Source organism: Gossypium raimondii, chromosome 9 (genome assembly GCF_025698545.1).
Source record: "Gossypium raimondii isolate GPD5lz chromosome 9, ASM2569854v1, whole genome shotgun sequence".
NCBI classification, from domain to species: Eukaryota; Viridiplantae; Streptophyta; class Magnoliopsida; order Malvales; family Malvaceae; genus Gossypium; species Gossypium raimondii.
In genome coordinates, this window is record NC_068573.1 from 30,595,606 (window position 1) to 30,618,136 (window position 22,531).

Consider the following 22,531-nt stretch of genomic DNA (forward strand, 5'->3'; position numbering starts at 1 on the left):
GTACGTCTGATTTTGGGCTGAATAAATTTGAGGTTTTGTGTTTCTGAAGTCGGGTTTGTGTATCAAATGATTCTAATCTGAGACAGTCGATTCTGAGGGAAGTGCATAGCAACCCTTATACTATGCATCCCGGTGGTAATAAGATGTATCGGGATCTTCTTGAGTTCTACTGGTGGTCGGGTTTAAAAGGAGTGGTAACATATGTTGTTGCTCATTGTCTAATGTGTCATCAAGTTAAGGCTAAGCACTAGTTGCCTTCAGGTTTGCTTCAACCCTTTAAGATTCCCTTTTAAAAATAGGAAAGAGTGATGATAGACTTCGTTAGTGGGATGCCTTTAACACCCACTAAGAAGGCTTCTATTTGGGTCATCGTGGATTGATTGGCCAAGTTCGTCCATTTTATTCCGGTCCTGACGGACTATTCTCTGTAGAAGTTAGTGAAACTGTACATCTCTGAGATTGTAAGACTGCATGGTGTTCCAATTTCGATAATTTCAGATAGAGATTCTTACTTCACTTCTCAGTTCTGAAAGAAACTATACGAAGCTCTAGTTTCGAGTTTGGACTTTAGTACTGTGTTCCATCCTCAAACCGATGGTCAGTTTGAGAAGGTGATTCAATACTGGAGGATATGTTTTAGAGTTGTGTAATTGATTCCCCAAGTAATTGGGAGGACTTTCTGCCGTTGGCTGAATTTGTCTATAATAATAGTTTTCAGTCTAGCATCCAGATGGCTGAGTTATGTGATTGATTCTTGACGTATGGTTGTAAGTTTCATACTCTGCTATGTTGGACTGAGTTGGGTGAGCGACGAATTTTGGGTCCTGAGTTGATTTTCGAGACTAAATGTAAGGTTATACTAGCTTGGGATTATCTAAAGGCGGCTTCTGATAAACAGAAGTCCTATGCGAATTTGAAAATGAAGGATATTGAGTACTCTATGGGTGACTTCGTATTTCTTATGGTATCTCCGTAGAAGAAAGTTCTAAGGTTTAGTCGTAAAGACAAGTTAAGCCATAAGTTCATTAGGTCGTATCGGATTCTGAGACGCGTGGGACCAGTTACTTATCAGTTAGAGCTACCTCCAGAGTTAGACCATATCCATGATGTATTTCACGTTTCGATGTTGAGGCAACACCAGTCTGACCCATCTTACATTGTCTCTGTTGAGGAGATCGAGGTTAGACCAGACTTGACCTTTGAGGAAAAGCAGGTTCAAATTTTTGATCGATATATTAAGGTTTTTAGGAGTAAGTTCATTCCGTTAGTTAATGTTCTATGGCGGAATCATGATTCTGAGGAAGCCATGTGGGAACCTAAGGACTTGATGTGTCAGCAGTATCCTCATCTGTTCAGATCAGGTAAATTTCGAAGCCAAAATTTCTTTTAAGGGGGTAGACTTATAACGCCTTGAATAGTTTAAATTTGTTTCTGTGAAACTTGTTTCAGTAGTTAAGTGCTCTAGGTGTGTATATAAGGTTTTGGGTTCAAGTCCTACATTTGGAAATTCTGTTATTTTTTATCCAAGCCTTATCCCTATTGGGTGAGTTTATATAAAATTATCTGTTAATCCTTATTAGAATAAGCCTACTGGTTTGAGTAGTAAAGAGTTAGCTTGCTAGAGGTCTTGTATTTGAATCCCTGCATGAGCGTGGATGTTTATTTTTGTCTCGATTGTCTGAGAGAGAGTTCGAATGGGTTTGGAAATCTGTGTAAGTGGATGAGAAAGTAGGTAGTTAAGATTGGGTTAGTAGGAGACCATGCCAAGATTTGGGGGGATATTATTTGATTTTTTTTATTTTATCAAAAAATTATTTCTCTCTCTTTCAAAAAAATTCTGACGTCAGTTGTGCTCCCCTTTTCTCTGCACTTTCATTTTCCTTCAATTTTTTCTTTTCCATTCTCTTCGATTTTGGTGGTAAATTCTTCGTTCAATCGTTGCTGCTTGGATTTCGAGTTCTCTATTTTGATTTGGTAAGTAGAGTTTTACTTGTTATTAACATTTAGTTTTTGGAGATGTTGGCGATGTTTAATCGTAGTTGTTAACTGATGGAATCTGTGTTTAGGTGAACGTGGTAAGGCAAGAAACTTCACTTCAACAGCTTAGTACGCGTTAGCAAGGGTTTTCGTTGGCGGTAAGTTTTTAGACATTGTTGAATTCTATAATGAATTTGCATTCTGATTATTAAGTTGGTGTTTGGGCTACTGGTTTTTAAGTTTAAAAAGGCTCGGGTTTACTTTCGCATAAAAAACGAACTAGGTGTGTACTTCTAACATGAAAAATTGAGCTTCAGTAAAAGCCAAACATGCAGATTGTTGACACCACACAGGCGTGTGGCCAGCCGTGTGGTTAGTCGTGTCCTACACACGACCGTGTGTCTAACAAAGGTGTGGCTGTGCGCAAGACACGGACGTGTGACGATGTGAGTGTGGCCGTGTGGCCACACAGGCTAGGCCAGATTTAGCGTGTGGGCCACATGGGCAAGGCCAATCTCGGCGTGTGGGCACACACGGGCATGTTGGCCCATAATTCTAAAATTTTCCCTAAGTTCGCATGGGTCATTCCGATCGACTGTAGGCCTACTTTAGGATCCGTAAGGGTTAACCGAACCCTAATTCATGTGAACTGATATTCAGATAGTTTGATTTGAGTAGGACACTGTACATATATATATGATATCTGTATACGAGCATGTTAAGCATGATAACTCCGTTAATACTTTATTCTCTATCTGTGTTTGAGGTGGGATTTGTATTTGTGGAGGAAGTGATCCGTACGGTGACCTTTCGCCTATATTCTGGCAGCTTTACTGCATATTATATGTTATGTGTCGTAGCGACACTATATGGTGTGTAAGGATGGGTGGGTGTTTTAACTCCACATGATGTGTAGAGGATGGGGGTAGGAATCTATATATCTATTCTGATATATGCATCTGTTATGGACTTAGGTCCGAATCTATATCTGATTGTATATGATATACTGTGTATGCTTCAGCCTTGTTTTGAAATATGCATGTAAGTCCGTTTTAGTCTCGTTTCTATTTTTTTATATTTTTTGAGATCATTGCAACTAGGTCTGGCTAACTCGTACCTTTAATTTTAAAATTGTTAAATATTTTGAATGTTTTCACCGATGAATATAGTGATTTTTATGTTAAATGATGAATTTGAAATATTAATTGTTATTTAAAAGTATTTTGTTAAGTGATTTTTGATGAATTTATCGATTAGAGACTAAATTATTGAAATAGAAAAATACAAGTATTTAATGTGAAATTATTACAAATGTGGGTTATTTTGGGTGTCATGAATATCCTAATAATACGAATTCACAATAAAATTGTTAATTTGCATGTTTTAGGCTTAGGGACTAAATTGAATCAAAGTAAAATATTCAGGTAATTTTGTAAAAATGTCAAAATGACTCAATTTCATAAAATAAATTTTTTATTATCTAAATGAATAAATTGAATGAAGTTATTAACTCAGATTAAGATCAAGTAGAAAATCGAAGAGAATGAAAAATTACCAAAATGCCCCTATACTTTGACATTTCTACAATTTAGCCAGGTAAGTTCACATGGTTTAGAATTTAATATCAATATGAATTGTTGAGTAGATTAACATGGAACAACATATATATATTTTTAATTGTTGATAATGAATGGTAATTTGAGATATGTTATTGAATTTGATGCTCAATTTGGATTGAATGCGGGATAGAGTACAATTGTGATTTGGTGTGTTACGGGGGTTTGGAGTGGAGATGATATTGGAGGGAGATATTTGCATATTACCCAAGTAAACCGAGGTTAGCATTTGTTGCGAACTCTCGTGTTATACTCTCTGTCTGGTGTGTTTCGGTTGGATTAGCTCTTATGAGCTTCTGTCTAGTGTGTTTCAGTTGGATTAGCTCCTATGAGCTTCTGTCTGGTGTGTTTCGGTTGGACTAGCTCTTATGAGCATCTGGTGTGTTTTGGTTGATCTGACGATGTACTCTTATTCCTAAGTCGCTCTTTGAATTAAAATTTAGTTAAGGTAATTGGTTTAATGAATTTGATGAATTTTCTATTCATTTGAGTATTCAAATGATTTATATCATGAAAACTATGAAAAATGAATGGAAAGAAAATGTTAAATGAATGTATGTCTATGTTCATGAAATTGATGATTTCAAGTGAGGTTATTCATGTTTAATGACTTATCTTATGTCAATTCAAGTGAATTATGAATTGATGCACTAACATGTGTTGCTGATCATGCTTAGGCTTGTGCCAAGCTATTGGTTGGATTGTATTATGTTTACTTTTAAAGTTTTGGGGGATGTTGGCGATGTTTAATCGTAGTTGTTAACTGATGGAATATGTGTTTAGGTGAAGGTGGTAAGGTAAGAAACTTTACTTCAACGGCTTAGTACACATTAGCAGGGGTTTTTCGTTGGCGGTAAGTTCTTGGACATTGTTGAATTCTGTCGTGAATTTGCATTCTGATTATTAAGTCGGTGTTTAGGCTACTGGTTTTCAGGTTTAGAAGGGCTCGAGATTACTTTCGCATAAAAATGAACCAAGTGTGTACTTTTAACACGAAAAATTGAGCTTCGGTAAAAGCCAAAAATGCAGTTTGTAGACGCCACACAGGTGTGTGGCCGACCGTGTGGTTGGTCGTGTCTTGCACACGGCCGTGTGTCTAACAAAGGTGTGGCTATGCGCAAGACATGGGCGTGTGACGATGTAAGCGTGGTCGTGTGGGTCGCACGGGCTAGGCCAGATTGGGTGGGTGGGCCACACGGGTAAGGCCAATCTGGGTATGTGGGCCCGTAATTCTAAAATTTTCCCTAAGGTCGCATGGGTCGTTCCGATCGATTGTAGGCTTACTGTAGGGTCCGTAAGGGTTAACCAAACCCTAATTCATGTGAACTGATATTCTAATAGTCTGATTTGAGTAGGACATTGATAAGTATGTAAGGTTGTTCTGTTTGGGTACATATATATATGATATCTGTATACGAGTATGTTAAGCATGTTAACTCTGTTAATATTGTATTATCTATCTGTGTTTGGGGTGGGCTTTGTATTTGTGGAGGAAGTGATATGTACGGCGACCTTTCGCCTATATTCTGGCAGCTTGACTGCATATTATCTATTATGTGTCGTAGCGACACTATATGGTGTGTAGGGATAGGTGGGTGTTTTTAACCCCACATGACGTGATGGGATGGTCGGAGATGGTGTGTAGAGGATGCGGGTAGGAATCTGTATATCTGTTCTGTTTATCTGATTCTGATATATGCATCTTTTATGGACTTAGGTCCGAATCTATATCTGATTGTATATGATATATTGTGTATGATGTATGACTATTTCCGTTGGGTTACACACTGAGTTTACGAAAACTCACATATGTTTGTCTGTTCTGTTCAGGCAATCCTCGAACTTAGACGGGTCGGTGCGACGGAGGCTCAACGGTGACCACTCTATCGAGATCTGTTTTTATTTAGTAAAAATGGTTTATTTTAAAAATCTAGTTTTCTTGATAGTTTGTAAATTTTGGAACTCTCTGGATTGTTTGGTTTAACTTTTGGATTTTGGATTTCGGTATTGCTTTCTTTTTCGCAACGCCAACAAAAACACTTTAGGCAAACAAATGGGTTTTTGGAATCATGAGCTTGGTTTTGGTTTTAAAAGATTTTTCAAACTTCCGCTGTGAAATAAATAGTTAACTTTAAATAACATCATATAACGGTTTCAGTAATGAATATGTTTTATAATACTTGGACGCTTTATCAAATAACTAAACATGATTTTATCAAAGTATCGTCAGTTTCAAAATCCTTCTTCGTAACACTCCCGGATTAGGCCATAATGTCTAGGCCAAGTTTGGGGTGTTGCACCCGACCCTGGACATCTTTATTTTGAAGTGGTTGCAAAAGAAATCGAGATTGCTTTTTTTTTTTGTTATTTCCTTGTTGATATTATTTATTTTTGTGTTGTGTTTTAATAAAAAAAAAACACTTAATGATATTATCTAATTAGATTAATTTCTCAATTAACATAAAAATATAAATATCAAATCCTATCAAATTAAAGTACAACCTTTTCTATTTTTGTAAAAGTAGAAAATAAAATTCGTAATTACATATTGTTGTCTCCTGCTAACAAAATATAAGTTTAAAATAATTTATTAATATATTTTGTTCGATTTGAAATTGTTTTTAATATCGTTAGAACAGGTTTTGCTATTCTTAAAAGAAATTGGGTTAAATTCGTGATTGTATTTAATTTTTTAATAGAGTTAACAAAAAGTTAATGAAAAATTGAAAATGACCTATTCGAAAAGTAGATAGACCAATTTTAAATAAACAAAATAAAAGATTGAATTCATATAAATTGATAAATACAAGGACTTATCTTTAAAGGTAGCCTTTTCTTTTTGGAAAAGCTAGCTGCATCTTAATTTTCATTTTTACAAAGTACGCTTTTTCTCCTTTCAGACTTGTCCTTTCTTCTCCACTCGGTCTTAGCAAATCGCTACCACACGTTTTGGTATGTTAACGAGTTCAAAAATACTATTATTTGACTCAATCAACGTATACACAAGTACCTAAATTATATACAATTCATTGTGTCTAGGTTCATCGAGCCCAATTTATGTAAGATTAACAAATAGTTTTAAAATTATTAAAATATTTCATAAAAATATACAAAATTCAAAAGTACATATAAAAAGCTCATAAAAGTTCAACCAAAAAACAAAAAAGAAGGAATACGCATAAAGGGAAATGTTTTCATAAATGAAGTGGGGAATGGGGTCTTCTTCTTCTTCAACATTTCTTCTGTTTCTTTATTCTTTTCTTCTTTCCCTTGCTACTCTTACCCTTTCGCAGCTTCATGATGTTTACTTTGAGCGTAACTGTAGTGATACCAATGGCAATTACACCCCAAACAGCGCTTACCAGACCAACCTCAATGCCATCATCTCTCAATTCCCCACTCTTACACATTTCAATTACGGCTTCTTCAATCTGTCTGCCGGTGAAAGCCCCAACAAAGTTTACTCAAGCGCACTTTGCAGGGGTGACTTAACTCAAGATCGTTGCTATAGTTGCCTCAACTACACCGCGACCGAGCTTGAGCGATTGTGCCCCTGGAACAAGACCGCCATCGCTTGGTCCGAGCTTTGTTTGGTGCGGTATGCCAACAGAGACATGTACGGACTTCTGGAGGACGACCCTCCTCGTACTTGTGCATTCAACGAGCAGAATGCGTCGAACCCTGTTCAGTTCAATCAAACATTAAGTGATCTATTGAATGAGCTGAGCGCCAAAGCTGCAGCTGGTGGTCCTCTTCGCAAGTATGCAGCTGGCAATGCATCGGCTGGCAACTTGGAAATGGTATACGCTACGGTGCAGTGTACTCCTGATATGACCCAGGAAAATTGCGTAACTTGTCTAAATTTCGCCATGACAGAGCTTCGACTCTGTTGCCTTGGAAGGAAGGGATGCAGGGTTCTTAGACCAACCTGTGTCTTGAGGTTTGAGTCTAACCTATTTTATAATGAAATTGCAGTGCCTCTGCCATCACCTCCACCATCTCCAACAACTTCTCCGCCGCCCAAAGGTAAAACTTCCATCTTATCTCTTTGATACTTTGAAGTTTGACCTTTCTGTCTTCCGTGACAGAAGATTATTATGTTTATAATGTTTGAAACCATAAAAACAAAACTTAATACAAACTTAAAACTATAAATTAATATCTGTCATGTCAAATTATCAAAAACAAAATTAGATGCGGAAGTGTACTTGAATTCATCAATTTCTTGAAATCTATGTATCTTGGGGTTTTGATCTTCCAAATGAGCACACAAGTAGTTTATGAAGGTGAATCTCTCTTTTTCTAAAGATGGGATATTAGAAAAGTTTCTTATGTATAATTTGGGACCATAACTCTAATATATAACTTTTGCACATTAATATTAATTTCTAATCAACGCATCATCAATTAGAAATTAGTTACCAGACTATCTAAACATATTTGACCCATATTTTATTTAATAACGAAAGTCCAATAAACTTTAACCAAATTAGATAACTTTTAATTTGGGCTAACATTTTATGATAGTAAATAATAATTATTATCTTTATTAAATATGTGATGTCTATAATTTTCAACAATCTCCCACTTGGACCACATATATTAATTACTCTCGTTTATTAATTATGTTAATATAGAACCAAGACGACTTTCGTTACATATATATCATAACTAAACCCATCCCCGATCACGTATATTAACATAATCAAATGACATAAACCAAGTATGGATGTGTAGAATGGAAATTACATGTAATGTGAACTAAACATGTTTATTTCCAACTAGTTCTCCTTAATCTTAGTGAGATCAAACTTTATCAAAATTAGAGTGTGAATAAACCAAATAAACTTTATTTATGTAGAAAATAAGCTTAATATCTGTAAACTAAAATAACTGAAAATGTGTCTGTAACATAAAAGCATTAAAAGTACAAACTCTTATTAAAACCAAATATCATTAAATGACATTACACCCATATGAGCAATGTGCTCATGAAAAGGCCTTGGGTGGTTGTCCCTTTGTAAGCGGGTTTGCAATCATGAAGCTTGCCCCAATATGCTTTATAAGCACCTAACCACTCTGAACTTGTACTTTAACAATCATGAACTTAAAGTTTATGTGTTTTGACTTTGATGTTCTCCTATTGTTATTGGAATAAAGGACTACCAATTATTGTCACAATTTGCACCCTAGGGACAAAATTTTGCATCAATATTCCATCATAATCAAAGTCTGTATATATGATTATCTCTAACTTATTAGACCTCCGATATGTGAGCATGTAATTTTTTGTTCTCTGAAGATACCTCATAACCTTATTGACTGCTATCCAATGGTCCATACTAGGGTTACTTAAATATCGGCCTAACTTCCCAACAATATACACAATATCCAGATTCGTATATACTTGAGCATACATTAGACTCCCCACTACTAAAATGTAAAAAATCTTATGCATTTTCGTAATCTCAAAATTATTCTTAGGGCATTGGTTGAAAGCAGTAGTTCATTAACATATAAAACCAAATATAGAACCTTACTCCCACTGAACTTGTGGTATATACAAATATCTACCAAATTCTTCTCTAAACCGAATGAGATAATCATTTGGTAAAATTTGTAATACTATTGACTAGAAGTCTGCTTAAGCCCATAGATGGAGTTCTTTAATTTGCAAATCATTAACTTTGCATCATCAAACACGAAATTCTCTAATTGCATCATATAAATGTATGATAAATGTTACCATTGAGAAACCATTAACTTAACATTCATTTGATGCAGCTTAAGGTCAAAGTATTCCACTAAAGCCATTATAATCCTTTCTTTAGCGGACTTTCTTAATGACATTTGTTCTTGAGGTTGTTGGGTTTGTTCTTCCGGAATAATTACCTCATCGTGAATAGGAAGTTTTTCAACATTGTCTTGTTGAGGTTCTAGATTCACTTCTTGATTAATGATAGGTATGAGAACCTAAACATTGTCAAAAGTGATAGCAAGAACTGAGTTAGAATCCAATTCCCCCTTAAAAGCAATGTCTCTAACCTTATTTCTCCCTCCAAACTCAACATCCTAAACAAATGTTGCAATTTTCATCTCAAAAATATTCCTAATTGTGGGATTATAAAACTCATAGCCCCTAAATCGCTTAGAATAACCAATAAAGTAGTTGTTCACTATTTTTGGAGTCCAATTTCTTTTCATGTAGCCTTTAAGGCATTATCTCAGTTGGGTATCCCCAAATGTGAAAGTGCTTTAGCCTAGACTTTCAACTTGTCCAAAGCTCATAAGTTATTTTTGCAATTGCTTTAGTGGGTACTCTATTTAGAATGTAAGTTGTTGTCTTTAGAGGCGCTGAACAAATGAGCACTTTCAAACTTATCATGTTTCAACCTTTCTTTCTTTTGCACACAATAAGAAACGAGCTCATTTAGAGCCCATTGCTCCTTTTGAAAGTTTTAACTAATTTTATATTGGTTAAATTGTACAGGAAGCGATACCAAAACAATAAAAACAAGCAATTCATCAGAAAGTTTGATCTTAAGTGCCTTAAGTCTTGAAGCAATATGGAATATCTTCATAATGTACTCCTTCACATTTTCTTGACCTTTATACTTCATAGACATCAAAGAAGTCAAAAGTGATGTCATCTTAACATTATCGTTTTTGGTAAAACGTTTCTCAATTTCTTCAAGGAAACCTTAACCTGAGTAATCTCTTTAGATTATATACCCCTAAAGGCTTTCTGGAATACTATGCTTAATGATCATTAGACTTATGCGATTTGAACGATCCCACCTCTCAAAATCCATTTTAGCTTCAAGTGTGCTTTCAGCAATGAGAGGTGTAGGTTGTTCTTCCTTTAGTGTAAGGTCTATGTCCATACAGCTAAGCACTATAAGTGCCTTTTCCATTCCTTGAAATTAATCTCATTAAGCATGTGTATAGAATTTATATTAGCAGATATTGTGTCAGTAGAAGATGAACTAGCTGAATATAGAACAAAATAGATAAAAACAAGCTCACATGAATATTTATAAGTAAACAATAAATTAAAAATAGTGGCTCCCATCTCAAGATACCAAACACTACATTAATATCAAGTCTTTGGACAGTAATATTAACAGTAAACGATATTCTTGTTGTAGCAATCAAACATTGACAATAAATTATGTCAAACAATGAATCAATCTTTGGACTAACTTATTGCTCACACAAAATACCTTATAATTGTCATACATTTATCACCATAAATGTCGTTGTAATTTTGCCAAATATTAACTTACATTTGGGTCAATTAATGAACGCATGAATTACAAAAATATATAATTATCTTCATATTTTAAATGAACTAATCTACATAAAAGAGGTCACTTTAGCGGTAGTTTGTTTCAACTAATGTATTTAAAGTATTAGACATTCTTAATTAAAACCCAAAGCCAAAATGTAAATTTATTTGTTTCAAAATATTTCTCTTAATTTCATTTTTCAATCAAATTTAAAAGATAATAGTATATATATGTATATATATTCATCCCAAAACAGAATACAATAATGTTGGCAAATATAATAATAGTTGAATAAATAAAAAAACCACCTCACATAAGATTTAAAATTTAAACCAAAATAATTTGAATAAAGGTAAACCTCATCTCAATATATTAGACACTCCATTAGTATTTCATCTTTGGACAAAATATTAACTTGTAAGTGATATCTTGGTGTAGTAATCAAACACTGACGATAAGAACATGTCGAATAATAAATCTTCCTTTGGACCGATTATTGCTCACATGTAAAACTGAATAATCGTCACATGTTTATTACCACTATTGCACATGTAATTTTGTTAAATATTAACGTTCATTTGGGTCGATCAATATTAATGTAGCTTAAGTTACATGCACATAACCTTTAATATTTTAAAACAAAATAATTTCAATAACAGTGGTCACTTTGACAACTTATTTATTTCAATCAAGTTATTTTAAAATATATATTAACATACCAATAGTCAAATTTAAAATGTACCCAATTTTCAAAGGTCAAAACTAATCTTTTTATTGTACTATAGTTTCCAAAATAACTCAAAGTAAGATTGTCTAAATAGTGCAATAAAATTGAAAACCTTAATTTTGACTTTTTTTTCAAAACCATATATATCAAAACCAAACAAAATAATGATATGATTCAATGCTAAATAATTAACAAGTACATGTATTTATAATTTTGGCATAGACAAAACACCACAACAATTCACGCATATGTGTATTCAAAATTAAATAGAAAAACTTACCTGCATATACTATATAAATCCAAACTTGTATTTATGATTAAACAGAGATTCACATAAATGCTTGAATAATATTTTCAAGCCAATAAATCTCAAAATCATAATAGTTGGCATATCCCACAATTCATACAATAAACCATATTATCACAATTTAACCAAATAATTGGAACCATAAGATGCCAAAACCTAATATTATAGAACCAAACTTAAAACCAAATTATTTAAACATGTATATAGTTGACATGAGTTTGCACTAAAACACCCATAAAATTGAATATATAATCATAACAAAAAAAAGTAACAACTTCAACGATATCCATCAAAACTTAATTTCACCGATTAAACTATAAAAGATATATTATTGAATAACGGTTATAAACACCTATTCACGCAGATTATAATCATGCATTAATCTTCAAAATCATTGATATGCATATAATATATATACACACAATTATAATAATAAAAAATAATACTGGCTTACCTTACATATTTCATGTAAACGAATTTATATTCATGATTAAAGACATTATCATAAGACTTCTTTATATAGACAAATATTTGAAGAAAAATTTAATCCATAACCACTAAATATAAAATGAATTCTAAAACCTTCATATGTACAACTATATCCACCATATTAAAAAAAAATCCCAAATTGAAAAATTATTTCTAAATACTAGACTAACCCAAAAGAAAAGCCAGACATAACGTGCGGTTTTAAAGGGAAAAGAAATTCGCATACTTGCTCTTTGATGAATTTACAAGCATTGAACCAAAAATCTCAAGCGTATAATAAATCACAAATCTTTGAATTTGATAAATAATCAAAATCCAAAAGTTTATGATAAATTTCAAAAGTTTTAACATATATTAATTAAAATCAAATCATAAAACGAATCAATCCAAAAATAATACATAATCAATTTGTTCTCAATTATTCAATATGACGAGGATCGGATGCCACTTGTTAGAACCATAAAAACAAGATCTAATATAAATTTAAAATTGTAAACCAGGATCTGTCATGTCTTAGATGCGGAATCATACTTGAATTTATCGGTTTCTTAAAATCTACGAATCTTGGGGTTTTGATCTTCCAAATTAGTACACAAGTAGTTAAAGAAGGTAGTTCTCTCTTCTTCTAAAGATCGGGTATTAGAAAAGTTGCTTACTTGTAATTTGGACCATAACTCTAATATATAATTTTTACACATTAACCTTAATTTCTAATCAATATCGATTAGAAATGAGTTATTAGAGTATCTACACATATTCGGCCTTCCCATATTTTCCGACCTATAACACTCATGATTGCTCGTATTCCTTTGTAGAAGACCACCAAATGAGCAGGGGTTTAATTTATGCTCATGCTATCTGTAACTCCGTAAGGACAGCTAAGGATGTTAACCTTCTAAAATTGTGTTGTTGCAGAAAATGGGAATAACACTATCCGAACTGTAATCATTGTTATTGCTTCAGTTGTTGGCCTTCTCATACTAATTATCATCTCCGTCTGCATTTTCATGAGACGCAGAAGAAACAAACACATACCTATAAAAGTTGAAAGTAAGCAAATTTTCTCACAAATATGGCGTTGATTCACTAAAATATACTGAAACAAAGACCAAACAATAATTGTATTGTTTTTGTTTTCATTTTTGCAGCTGCGGCTGCCGATAATGAGATATCTGGGGTTGATTCCTTGCAATTCGACTTCGATTCTGTTTTGGTCGCCACCGATAACTTCTCCGATGTCAAGAAGCTTGGTCAAGGAGGATTTGGAGCTGTATACAAGGTAAATATCAGCACTGCCATTTAATAAAATAATGCAGTACAATTTATTTCAATGTATTTCTAAATCTATCGAAAGCCACTTATGGTTGATAATATACTGCTATGTTTTCAGGGTCAGCTTCCAAATGGAGAAGAGATTGCTGTGAAAAGACTGTCTCAAGGATCTAGTCAAGGAGACTTAGAATTTAAGACCGAGGTCCAATTAGTTGCAAAGCTTCAACACCGCAATTTAGTTAGGCTCTTTGGTTTTTGCTTGCAAGGACAGGAAAGGCTTCTCATCTATGAGTTTGTGCCAAATGCAAGCCTTGATCATTTCATTTTCGGTAATGTTTCAGTTTAAATTTCATTTTTTGATTGCATTTCTATTACTACTTTGTATATTTTTCCTTTTAACTGTGTATGGCCATCAGCAAGGACATGCATCAAATTTAATCAATGAATTTGTTCCACTAATCTGAAAGTTTTGTGATGACATAGATCGGAGCAGGCGTGCACAATTAGATTGGGAAGCACGATTCAAAATCATACAAGGCATTGTTCGTGGATTCCTTTACCTTCACGAAGACTCTAGGCTTCGAATTATTCACCGTGATCTCAAAGCAAGCAATGTCTTGTTAGATGCAGAGATGGTTCCTAAAATTGCAGATTTCGGGATGGCAAGATTGTTTGGACGGGATGAAACACAAAGAAGCACTAGCAGAATTGTGGGAACTTAGTAAGTATCATGACATCCTACAAGCTTTTCAAAAATATTATATATATATATGATCAGAATTCAGGAAGGTTTCCTTAATTGGCAGTGGATATATGGCTCCAGAATATGTTATCAATGGACAATTCTCAGTAAAATCAGATGTGTTCAGCTTCGGTGTATTACTTTTAGAAATTATCAGTGGTCAGAAGAACAATAGCTTCCATCACGGGGAGGATGAAGAATACATACTGAGCTTTGTAAGTATATGATTTCTAAAGACCGAAAGCCATGTCAAAGAGTTGCGCTATATTGGTTTAATTAGACATTGGTTGATTCGTTGTCAGGCATGGAAAAGTTGGAGAGAAGGGACGGCATTGAATATGGTTGATCCCACATTGGGTGATGGTTCGAGAAATGAGATAATGAGATGCATCCACATTGCATTGCTATGTGTTCAACAAAATGTAGCAGCCAGACCAACCATGGCTTCGGTTGCTCTAATGCTGAACAGCTTCTCGACCACTCTTGCGGTGCCGTCACAACCAGCGTTTCTTATGCAGAGCAACTTTGAATCTGAGGGATCATTGTCATTTCCCTCAACTTCCAACAAATCCAGCACCGAGTTACCACCGTTATCCCGCAACGAGGTTACAATTAGTGAGCTATCTCCTAGGTAGTGTTTTGGAAATTGTGTGTTAGTAAGTTTCTTCTTTTGAAGTGCATGTGAGAGGTTTGTGACAGTTTCTTCCCAGTAATGTTATTTCTAAATGTTGGCTATATTTTTCCTTAAAGAATATAAAGCGACTTATCATTACACACGACATTTATTAATAAAAATAAAAATAACTTAATGCTTCTTAGTAATATTTATATACTCAAAATCTATAACTATATATAATTTTAAGATACACGATGTACTATAGATGTTTGCTCTTACTTGACAGCTGACTTTTTTTTTCTTTTATGAGTTTGAGCGTGGGGTAATTGACAAAAAAGAAAAAAGAAAAAAGAGAGAAAGAAATAAATGGAGACAGAAAAATAAAAAAATTGTGTTTTTTATTTACATTTTCATATATTATTAACTAGTTTTTTTTACTCGACGGGTTTATTTGTATCTATCAATTAAAATATATTAAATTTTCTTTTATAAATTTATATAAATTTAATTTTTTGGTTGATATAATAAATAAATTTAAATTATTTTAAAATTTCATTTATATAGTTGTAACTAAATATTTCATTTGACAGAAAAATAATTTCTTAAATTATTATATGTAAATGATATATACAATTTACTAGATTAAACATAGATGAAATAAAATGTTTTTGAATCCATTAATTTGTTATTTATAAAATCCTTTTATATAATGTGTTAATTTTTAAAAAAATTTAAATTTTTCTGAAATCTGAATCCTATAAATAATCCTTATTATAATAAAGTCCAATTAGCATAGAAATCCTTATACTAAAAAATCTAATTAGCATAAATTGTAACATAATAAACATTGATTTTCTTAATGTGTTTCACAATATAACTTTTAAAAATATATATTTAATATAACTAATTAAGAATTTTATATTAATAAAACTCATATAATGGATTACAATTAGAATAAAAATTCATTTAGGATGAATTATAATGAAATCAACTTTTTATTTATTAGTCAAAATTTGTTATTTAGAAAAATTAAATTGTGAAATAAATTAAAAAATTACAACCGATCATATAATTTATAAAAATAGAAACTTTATAATATTTAACACAATAATATACAATTAATAAATTTAACTTCATTAAAAGAAAAACATCTTTTAAAACTTCAAAATTTTAAAATGCTTTTAACTCTAATCTAGTAAAAAATTTGGCCAAGAATAAATTTGTTTAATTTTTAACATCTTAAAATTTTAAATATGTTTTAAAACTGTTAAATATATTTTAATAGTATTTATACTTTTTAAAATTATTATTTAAAGAATTTTAATTAACTCGTTAAATTTGTATTTTATTTTTTAATATTCTAGTAGTTATATTCTTTAAAATATATTTTAAGAAGTTAAAAATATCCTAACAATATGTTTTATTTTTAAAATCATTATTGAAAGAATAGGAACAACTTGTTTAATAATTAACAATATTTTAAAAATTATATTTTAACAGTAATTTTAATTTTTAAAATAATTATTTTAATGTAAAAGTTCTTTAATATTTATCCCTACTATCCCCTAAGATGCACGTGTTAGAATCCTTGAAGTAAATAAAATAGGAATTATTAGTGTTAGTAAAGAAGGTAATTGGATACCATAGAAAATTGAAAAGACATTTGAATTGAGAGAAATTAATTTGTGGTATTAACTAAATTGAGCTAAAAGCACTTCGGAAACATTATTACTTTTTCATCCCTCCATTTTTCTTCTCCCATTTTTCATTCACATTAAATTGTAAATGCTAATGTAAAATTTTTAATATTTATATTTGGTATATAGATATTATCCCTTTTGAAACTTTAATCCAAATAGATGTAATATTTTAATGTGTTAGGTTTATGTTTTCTATGTTATGTTAATATCTAATATTGGTTATATATTCAAATTACATTTTCAAATAAATATCATTAATTAAAAAACATTTTTTAAATAATAAAATGTGTTAATATCTAACTACAAATATTTAATGGTTATATTTAAATATTTAAAATATAGTTTATATATTCTAATTAAATTTTATAACTAATTAATATTAATTACTTAAAATATTTAAAATTCCATATATTAAAAATATTAACAACAAGTTATAATAAATTATTTTTATATTCTTGCTAAAATATTATAATATTAACTAATTTAAACATTATTTAAATACATATTTGTTACTTTATAATATCATGTCTAAAATAGACATTTTATTTTTCAAAAGCGCTTTTTCATAACACTTTTTTAAAAACACTTTTCAAAAGCAATGCTAAACTAGCCTAAATTAAATGATGTTTGTAACATCCCAAAAAATCGGGTTAGAAGAAATTGGGTTAACAAAACCAAGAGTGGTTGTCTTGATTTTGAGTTAGGATTTTGAAAATTGTACAAAGCAATTTGATTTGGTTCAGTGGTTAAGTGCTCTGGATGTGTGCTTAAAGTCTTGTGTTCAAATCTCTTTTTTGGAATTTTTGTTAATTTTGTCTTAACCTCTATCCTTGATCATTTAGCATAAATAATATTTTTGAGCACCTAATATTAATAATGAGCTTAGTGGTTTAGTAGTTAAGCTTTTGTGTACTCTTTACTCTTGCGTTTGAGTCCCTGGGAAAAGAAAATTGTTTTTAGGTTGCATTGTGAAATTGTTTTATTTTATTTTAGTCATTATATTTTAAAATAACTAACTCCTTTTCAAAAAAAAAACTTTTTTGAACGTCTTTTCTTCTTCTTCTTTTTCGTTTTTTTTTTCTTTCTAATAACTCTACAACTAGCTTTGTTGAAGAGATTGCATATTTCGTTGTTCCGATAGAAAGGTTAACAACTTAATTTTGTTGTCAAATTTCTACTAATGTTCGCTCTCGTTTATTATTTATTAAAACTGAAACTGTTTTGCTCATTTTGTCCAATTTCGTTTTTGAGGGTTCAGTTGCTTCTAATTCTTAGGTGAAAGGATTTCATATCAAGATTCTCTATCGATTTAAGTTTAGATGCGAACGAGGGTAAGCGTTTAAGTCCGATTTGGGCTTTGCGTCGAAAGTTTTTCGACGGAACTTTGATAGTAAATATGTTAGTTAGTGAAATGGTTACGGAAACCGTTTGATTGAGGTTTGATTATTGTTAGGGTCGGGAATTCATCTTTGCTGCTTTTGCATCGAATTCATATTATGTGCATAACGAAAACCCAAATTTCTATGAACGTCGAAAGTCAGAATCCATGGTTGTCCATGCCGTGTGGTAAGCCGTGTGAGCCACATGGCTGTGTGTTAGGCTGTGTAACTCACTATTTTGGAATTAGAGTCACACAGGCTAGAAACACAGGCATGTGTCCAGGCCGTGTGACTCACTATTTTGGAATTAGAGTCACATGGGCCAGCCACCCAGGCCATGTCAATCCACACGGACCTGTAGACCAAAAAATCGAGATTTGTTCCCTAGGTTTATAATCATCATTCGAATCAAATGTAGGCCTACTGTAGGACCCATATGATCTAAAACAAGCTATAAAAATTGATATTTGATGATCGGTTGACGTATAATCCGTTATCCATACATATGTCTAATATGATATAAGTTAAGTAAGTATGATATGTTAACGTATACTACGTTTTTGTTAGGACGTGTTTAAGGTATGTTGTTGACACTATTTTTTGATAAAACGGGGTCAACTTGGGTTTTGAAAAATGAAAACGAAAGTGGGAGTCGCCAAGCTGTTGACACCATTTTTTGATAAAACGGGGTCGACTTGGGTTTTGAAAATTGAAAACGAAAGTGGGAGTCGCCACCAATCCTTTTTAATAAGGTGTGATTGGATCACCTCGAAAAGTGGTTGTTTTTAATAAACGATTTGATTTTATTAAAACAACGATTTTGGTCCACGAAATTTAGAAAAATAGGTTCGGGAGTCAGTTACGTACGAGGAAGGATTAGCACCCTTGTAACGCCCAAAAATTGGTACCTAGTTGATTAATTAATGTCTTAATGTCGAAAATTGAAAACTTTAAAGAGATTTAAAGTACGATCCTTAAAAACTTAAATGGCATGGATTAAGATTTAAGAGGATATTTGGCTATTTGGTCGAACGAGAAATCGAAACCCAGCACATTAGGGCACGTTTTCTCGAATTTCCAAACGTAAAACATTGCCTTATTGTGAAATTTTTAAAAGGATATTTGACTATTTGGTCGAACGAGAAAAATCGAAACCTAGCACATTAGGGCACGTTTTCTCGAATTTCCAAACGCAAAACATTGCCTTATTTTGAAATTTTTAAAACGATATTTGGCTATTTGGTCGAATGAGAAAAATCGAAACCAAGCATATTAGGGCACGTTTTCTCGAATTTTCAAACGCAAAATATTGCCTTATTTTAAAATTTTTAAAAGGATATTAGTATGCATAACAAAATGTTAATGAATACAATGGTGTAGCATAAATAATACGAGTAATAGCAATGAAAATAAATTGGATAAAAAGGGCAAATCAATGACATACAAAATAACAATACATATAAGCAAATAAAATCAAAACATTCTTTCAAAATAATAATGAAAATATAAATAAAGAAATAAACAAAGAAAATGAACAGAACTATAGAAATATAAAAGATATATATATGTGTATATACATAAAATTATGGAAATATGAACAATATATGTATGTATATATTTCAAAATTATTGTATAAAATAGATATATAAATATATAAGTAAGCATATACATACATATATACGTATGTACATTAAAATATGTATATGTACATGCATGTATATAAAAATTATAGAAGGTATATAAAAGTATGTATATATATATATATATATATATATGAAAATAGAATATGTACATAGATATATAGATATGCATATAAGTTATAAAATAAATATATAAAGAATGTATAAGTATATATGTATATGTAGACAATGTATAAAAATATGTTCATGTATATATATTATAAAAAAGGCATGTATGTATATATATATAACAAAATTTAAAATTTAAAAAGTATAAATGAATAAATAATAATAATAATAATAATGGTATAATATGATAATGATAATAACATTGAAATAATTAACTGAATAGCAAAATTGCTAAAAAAACACAGACTAAATTGAAATAGAAATAAAAAACGTAAAGGATTAAATTGTGACACGCGCAAAAGGAGGGGGACCAAAACAGGAAATAAACCAAGTCCCCAAAACGCTGCGCTACAATGGACTAAAATGAAATAAAAATAAAACTATGCAGCTAATTTAAAATAAAAGGAAAGAACGAAAAAAAGGCTAAATTACAATGCATTGCAAAATCAGAGGGACTGCGTGCGCAAATATCCCTTTTAAAGAAAACACGCGGATCCCTTTGCTGGAGTAGGTCGGATTGGGTCGACCTCCACAAAACGACGTCGTTTTAGGTGTCTGGGGGGCACCCCAAAACAGTACCATTTTGGTACCTTATATAAACCCCAAAATTTCAAAAAAAATTCATTTTAACCCTTCCCTAAAAAAACAAAACCTCTCAAAAAAATCCTCTCCCCTCAGTAAGTCCGGCCAAGAGTCTGGGCAACATCCGACCGTCAGCCACCGCACTGGCTGTCGATCTCCGACGACGGTATCACCGTCTGCGGTGGCCGAAAAAGGTAAAAAATCTCTTACCCGATCTTTTCGACCTTTCTAAACCCAAATCCGGGTTCAAAACCCTCGAAATATTAACAAAAATGCCCCAAAAGCCCAAGAAACCCTTCGGTTTCCGACCGCCTATCATCGGAGGCGACTTCCTCGGCCTTCTTCGGCGTTGAAGATCCGAATACAGGTAAGTTTTTTACTCTCTTTTTCCTTTTATTTTATTTCCGTATGTGTTAAAGAAAATAAAGTTATCAGCGCTTATGTTACCAACCAGACGGTCTAACTTGTTCAGAGAGATGTCATTAGCGACGTAAGTTTCATTTAATACTTTCATTAACGCGCTGCGATATATCTCCGAGCTTAAGAGTAACGCTAGTACCGAGATATGAGCTGGTTATTTATGTAACTACTCTACGACACTGTATTCACTGTGTTTTAAGAACTTTAGAAACTCCCTAGCTTTACTCTCTGTTACTGGCTCGTTGATAGGTGATTCGTGTCGGACCGCCTTTTCCTTCTTATGTTCGACCACCAAGGCTTTTCCTTTTGCAGGCTCTGTTTCTGAAGTTGTTGGATCGTGACGCTTTCCACTACATGTGTAGAAGCCATCATCATTACTCTCTTCTAAAGCATTTATCGGGTTTTCCTCTCCTGGAATTGTCACGTTACAGTCATAATTCCAAGGAACCTTTTTGTTATCCTTATAGGAAAAGGGTACCGATTTTTGGATTATGACTTTCGGTGGTATTTGTATCCCTGCTTCATTGCTCATTGGCCGTGAAATAATCACCACTGGGTGATTGACCTTCTGGAACCTTTCTATGGGTCCTTCCTCTGAGGCGCAGATCTCTCTTTCTTCAAATTCCTTGAATTCTTCATAAAACTCTATCTCCTTATTGTCCATCAGATTTTGTACCATGGTCTTGAACTCTGTACATTCTTGGATATTATGACCCTTCTTATTATGGAACTCATAGTATATTCCTGCCCCTTTAGGCCTTTCATCTAAATCTCGAGTGATTAGACCCCTACATACTATATGTTCCCAAACACATTTCAATGGGGTTTTTACCTCCATCACGACTGCCTTAATTCTCTTACTTCCACCCTCGGCTATCGTATTTACCCCTTTATCCGTATGATCGGGCAACGAGTTTCCTGCTACATTTGGTCCGGAGGGGTCATCTAACTTTACAATACCCATTTTGATGAGTCTTTTCGACCACCATCTTGAACGCAGTACAATTCTCAATCGAATGCCCCATTATCCCTGCATGATATTCGCATTGAGCGTTTGTGTCATACCACTTAGGGAACGGGGGTTGCATGGGTTTTAGATAAAAAGGAGCTACCACATGTGCATTAAATAGATTTTGGTACAGCTCTCTATACGTTATCGGGATAGGTGTAAATTGGGGCCTTTCTGACCTCGAATTGGACTCCTGCCTCGGAGGGCCTTGATGACTGGTAGCTACCGTCCTTGGTGAACCAACGGTGATTGGCTTTGAATATCCCTTGTTGTATGTACTCACATTATTTACCTCGCCTTCTTTCTTCCTCGAAGTCGGTCTTTTAAAGTTTTCCCCCGCATCTATTTTACCATTTCTTACCGTATTTTCAATCATTTTACCGGTTATCACTATATCTGAGAAGCTTTTAGTGGCGCTTCCCAACATATGGGTGATGAACGGGGCCTTTAAAGTATTGATGAAAAGCATTGTGGTTTCCTTTTCGAAAAGAGGTGGTTGGACTTGAGTTGCCACTTCTCTCCATCTTTGGGCATACTGCCTGAAGCTTTCATTCTGTTTCTTCTCCAAGTTTTGTAGCGTGATCCTATCGGGCGTCAT

The 22,531-nt window shown here is 32.7% G+C and overlaps 2 protein-coding genes across 3 annotated transcripts; one reads left to right on the forward strand and one right to left on the reverse strand.

The window, feature by feature from the left end:
* Positions 1-6,736: 6,736 nt before the first annotated feature.
* On the forward strand, positions 6,737-15,241 carry LOC105798947 (cysteine-rich receptor-like protein kinase 44). 2 transcript variants are annotated; one of them, XM_012629216.2, is made up of 7 exons: positions 6,737-7,619; positions 13,321-13,455; positions 13,554-13,684; positions 13,796-14,006; positions 14,161-14,398; positions 14,484-14,634; positions 14,722-15,241. In XM_012629216.2, exons 1-7 carry the CDS (start codon positions 6,794-6,796, stop codon positions 15,052-15,054), a joined length of 2,025 nt encoding a protein of 674 aa, XP_012484670.1. In that variant the 5' UTR covers positions 6,737-6,793; the 3' UTR covers positions 15,055-15,241. The 2 variants fall into 2 exon arrangements, with proteins under 2 accessions (XP_012484670.1, XP_012484671.1); XM_012629217.2 differs by lacking the exon at positions 13,321-13,455.
* Positions 15,242-21,090: 5,849 nt separating this feature from the next.
* Positions 21,091-22,531, reverse strand: LOC105797627 (uncharacterized). The gene is made up of 2 exons (XM_012627572.1): positions 22,113-22,531; positions 21,091-21,913 (listed from the first exon to the last, which is right to left on the reverse strand). The coding sequence occupies exons 1-2, from the start codon at positions 22,529-22,531 to the stop codon at positions 21,091-21,093; spliced, it is 1,242 nt and encodes a 413-aa protein (XP_012483026.1).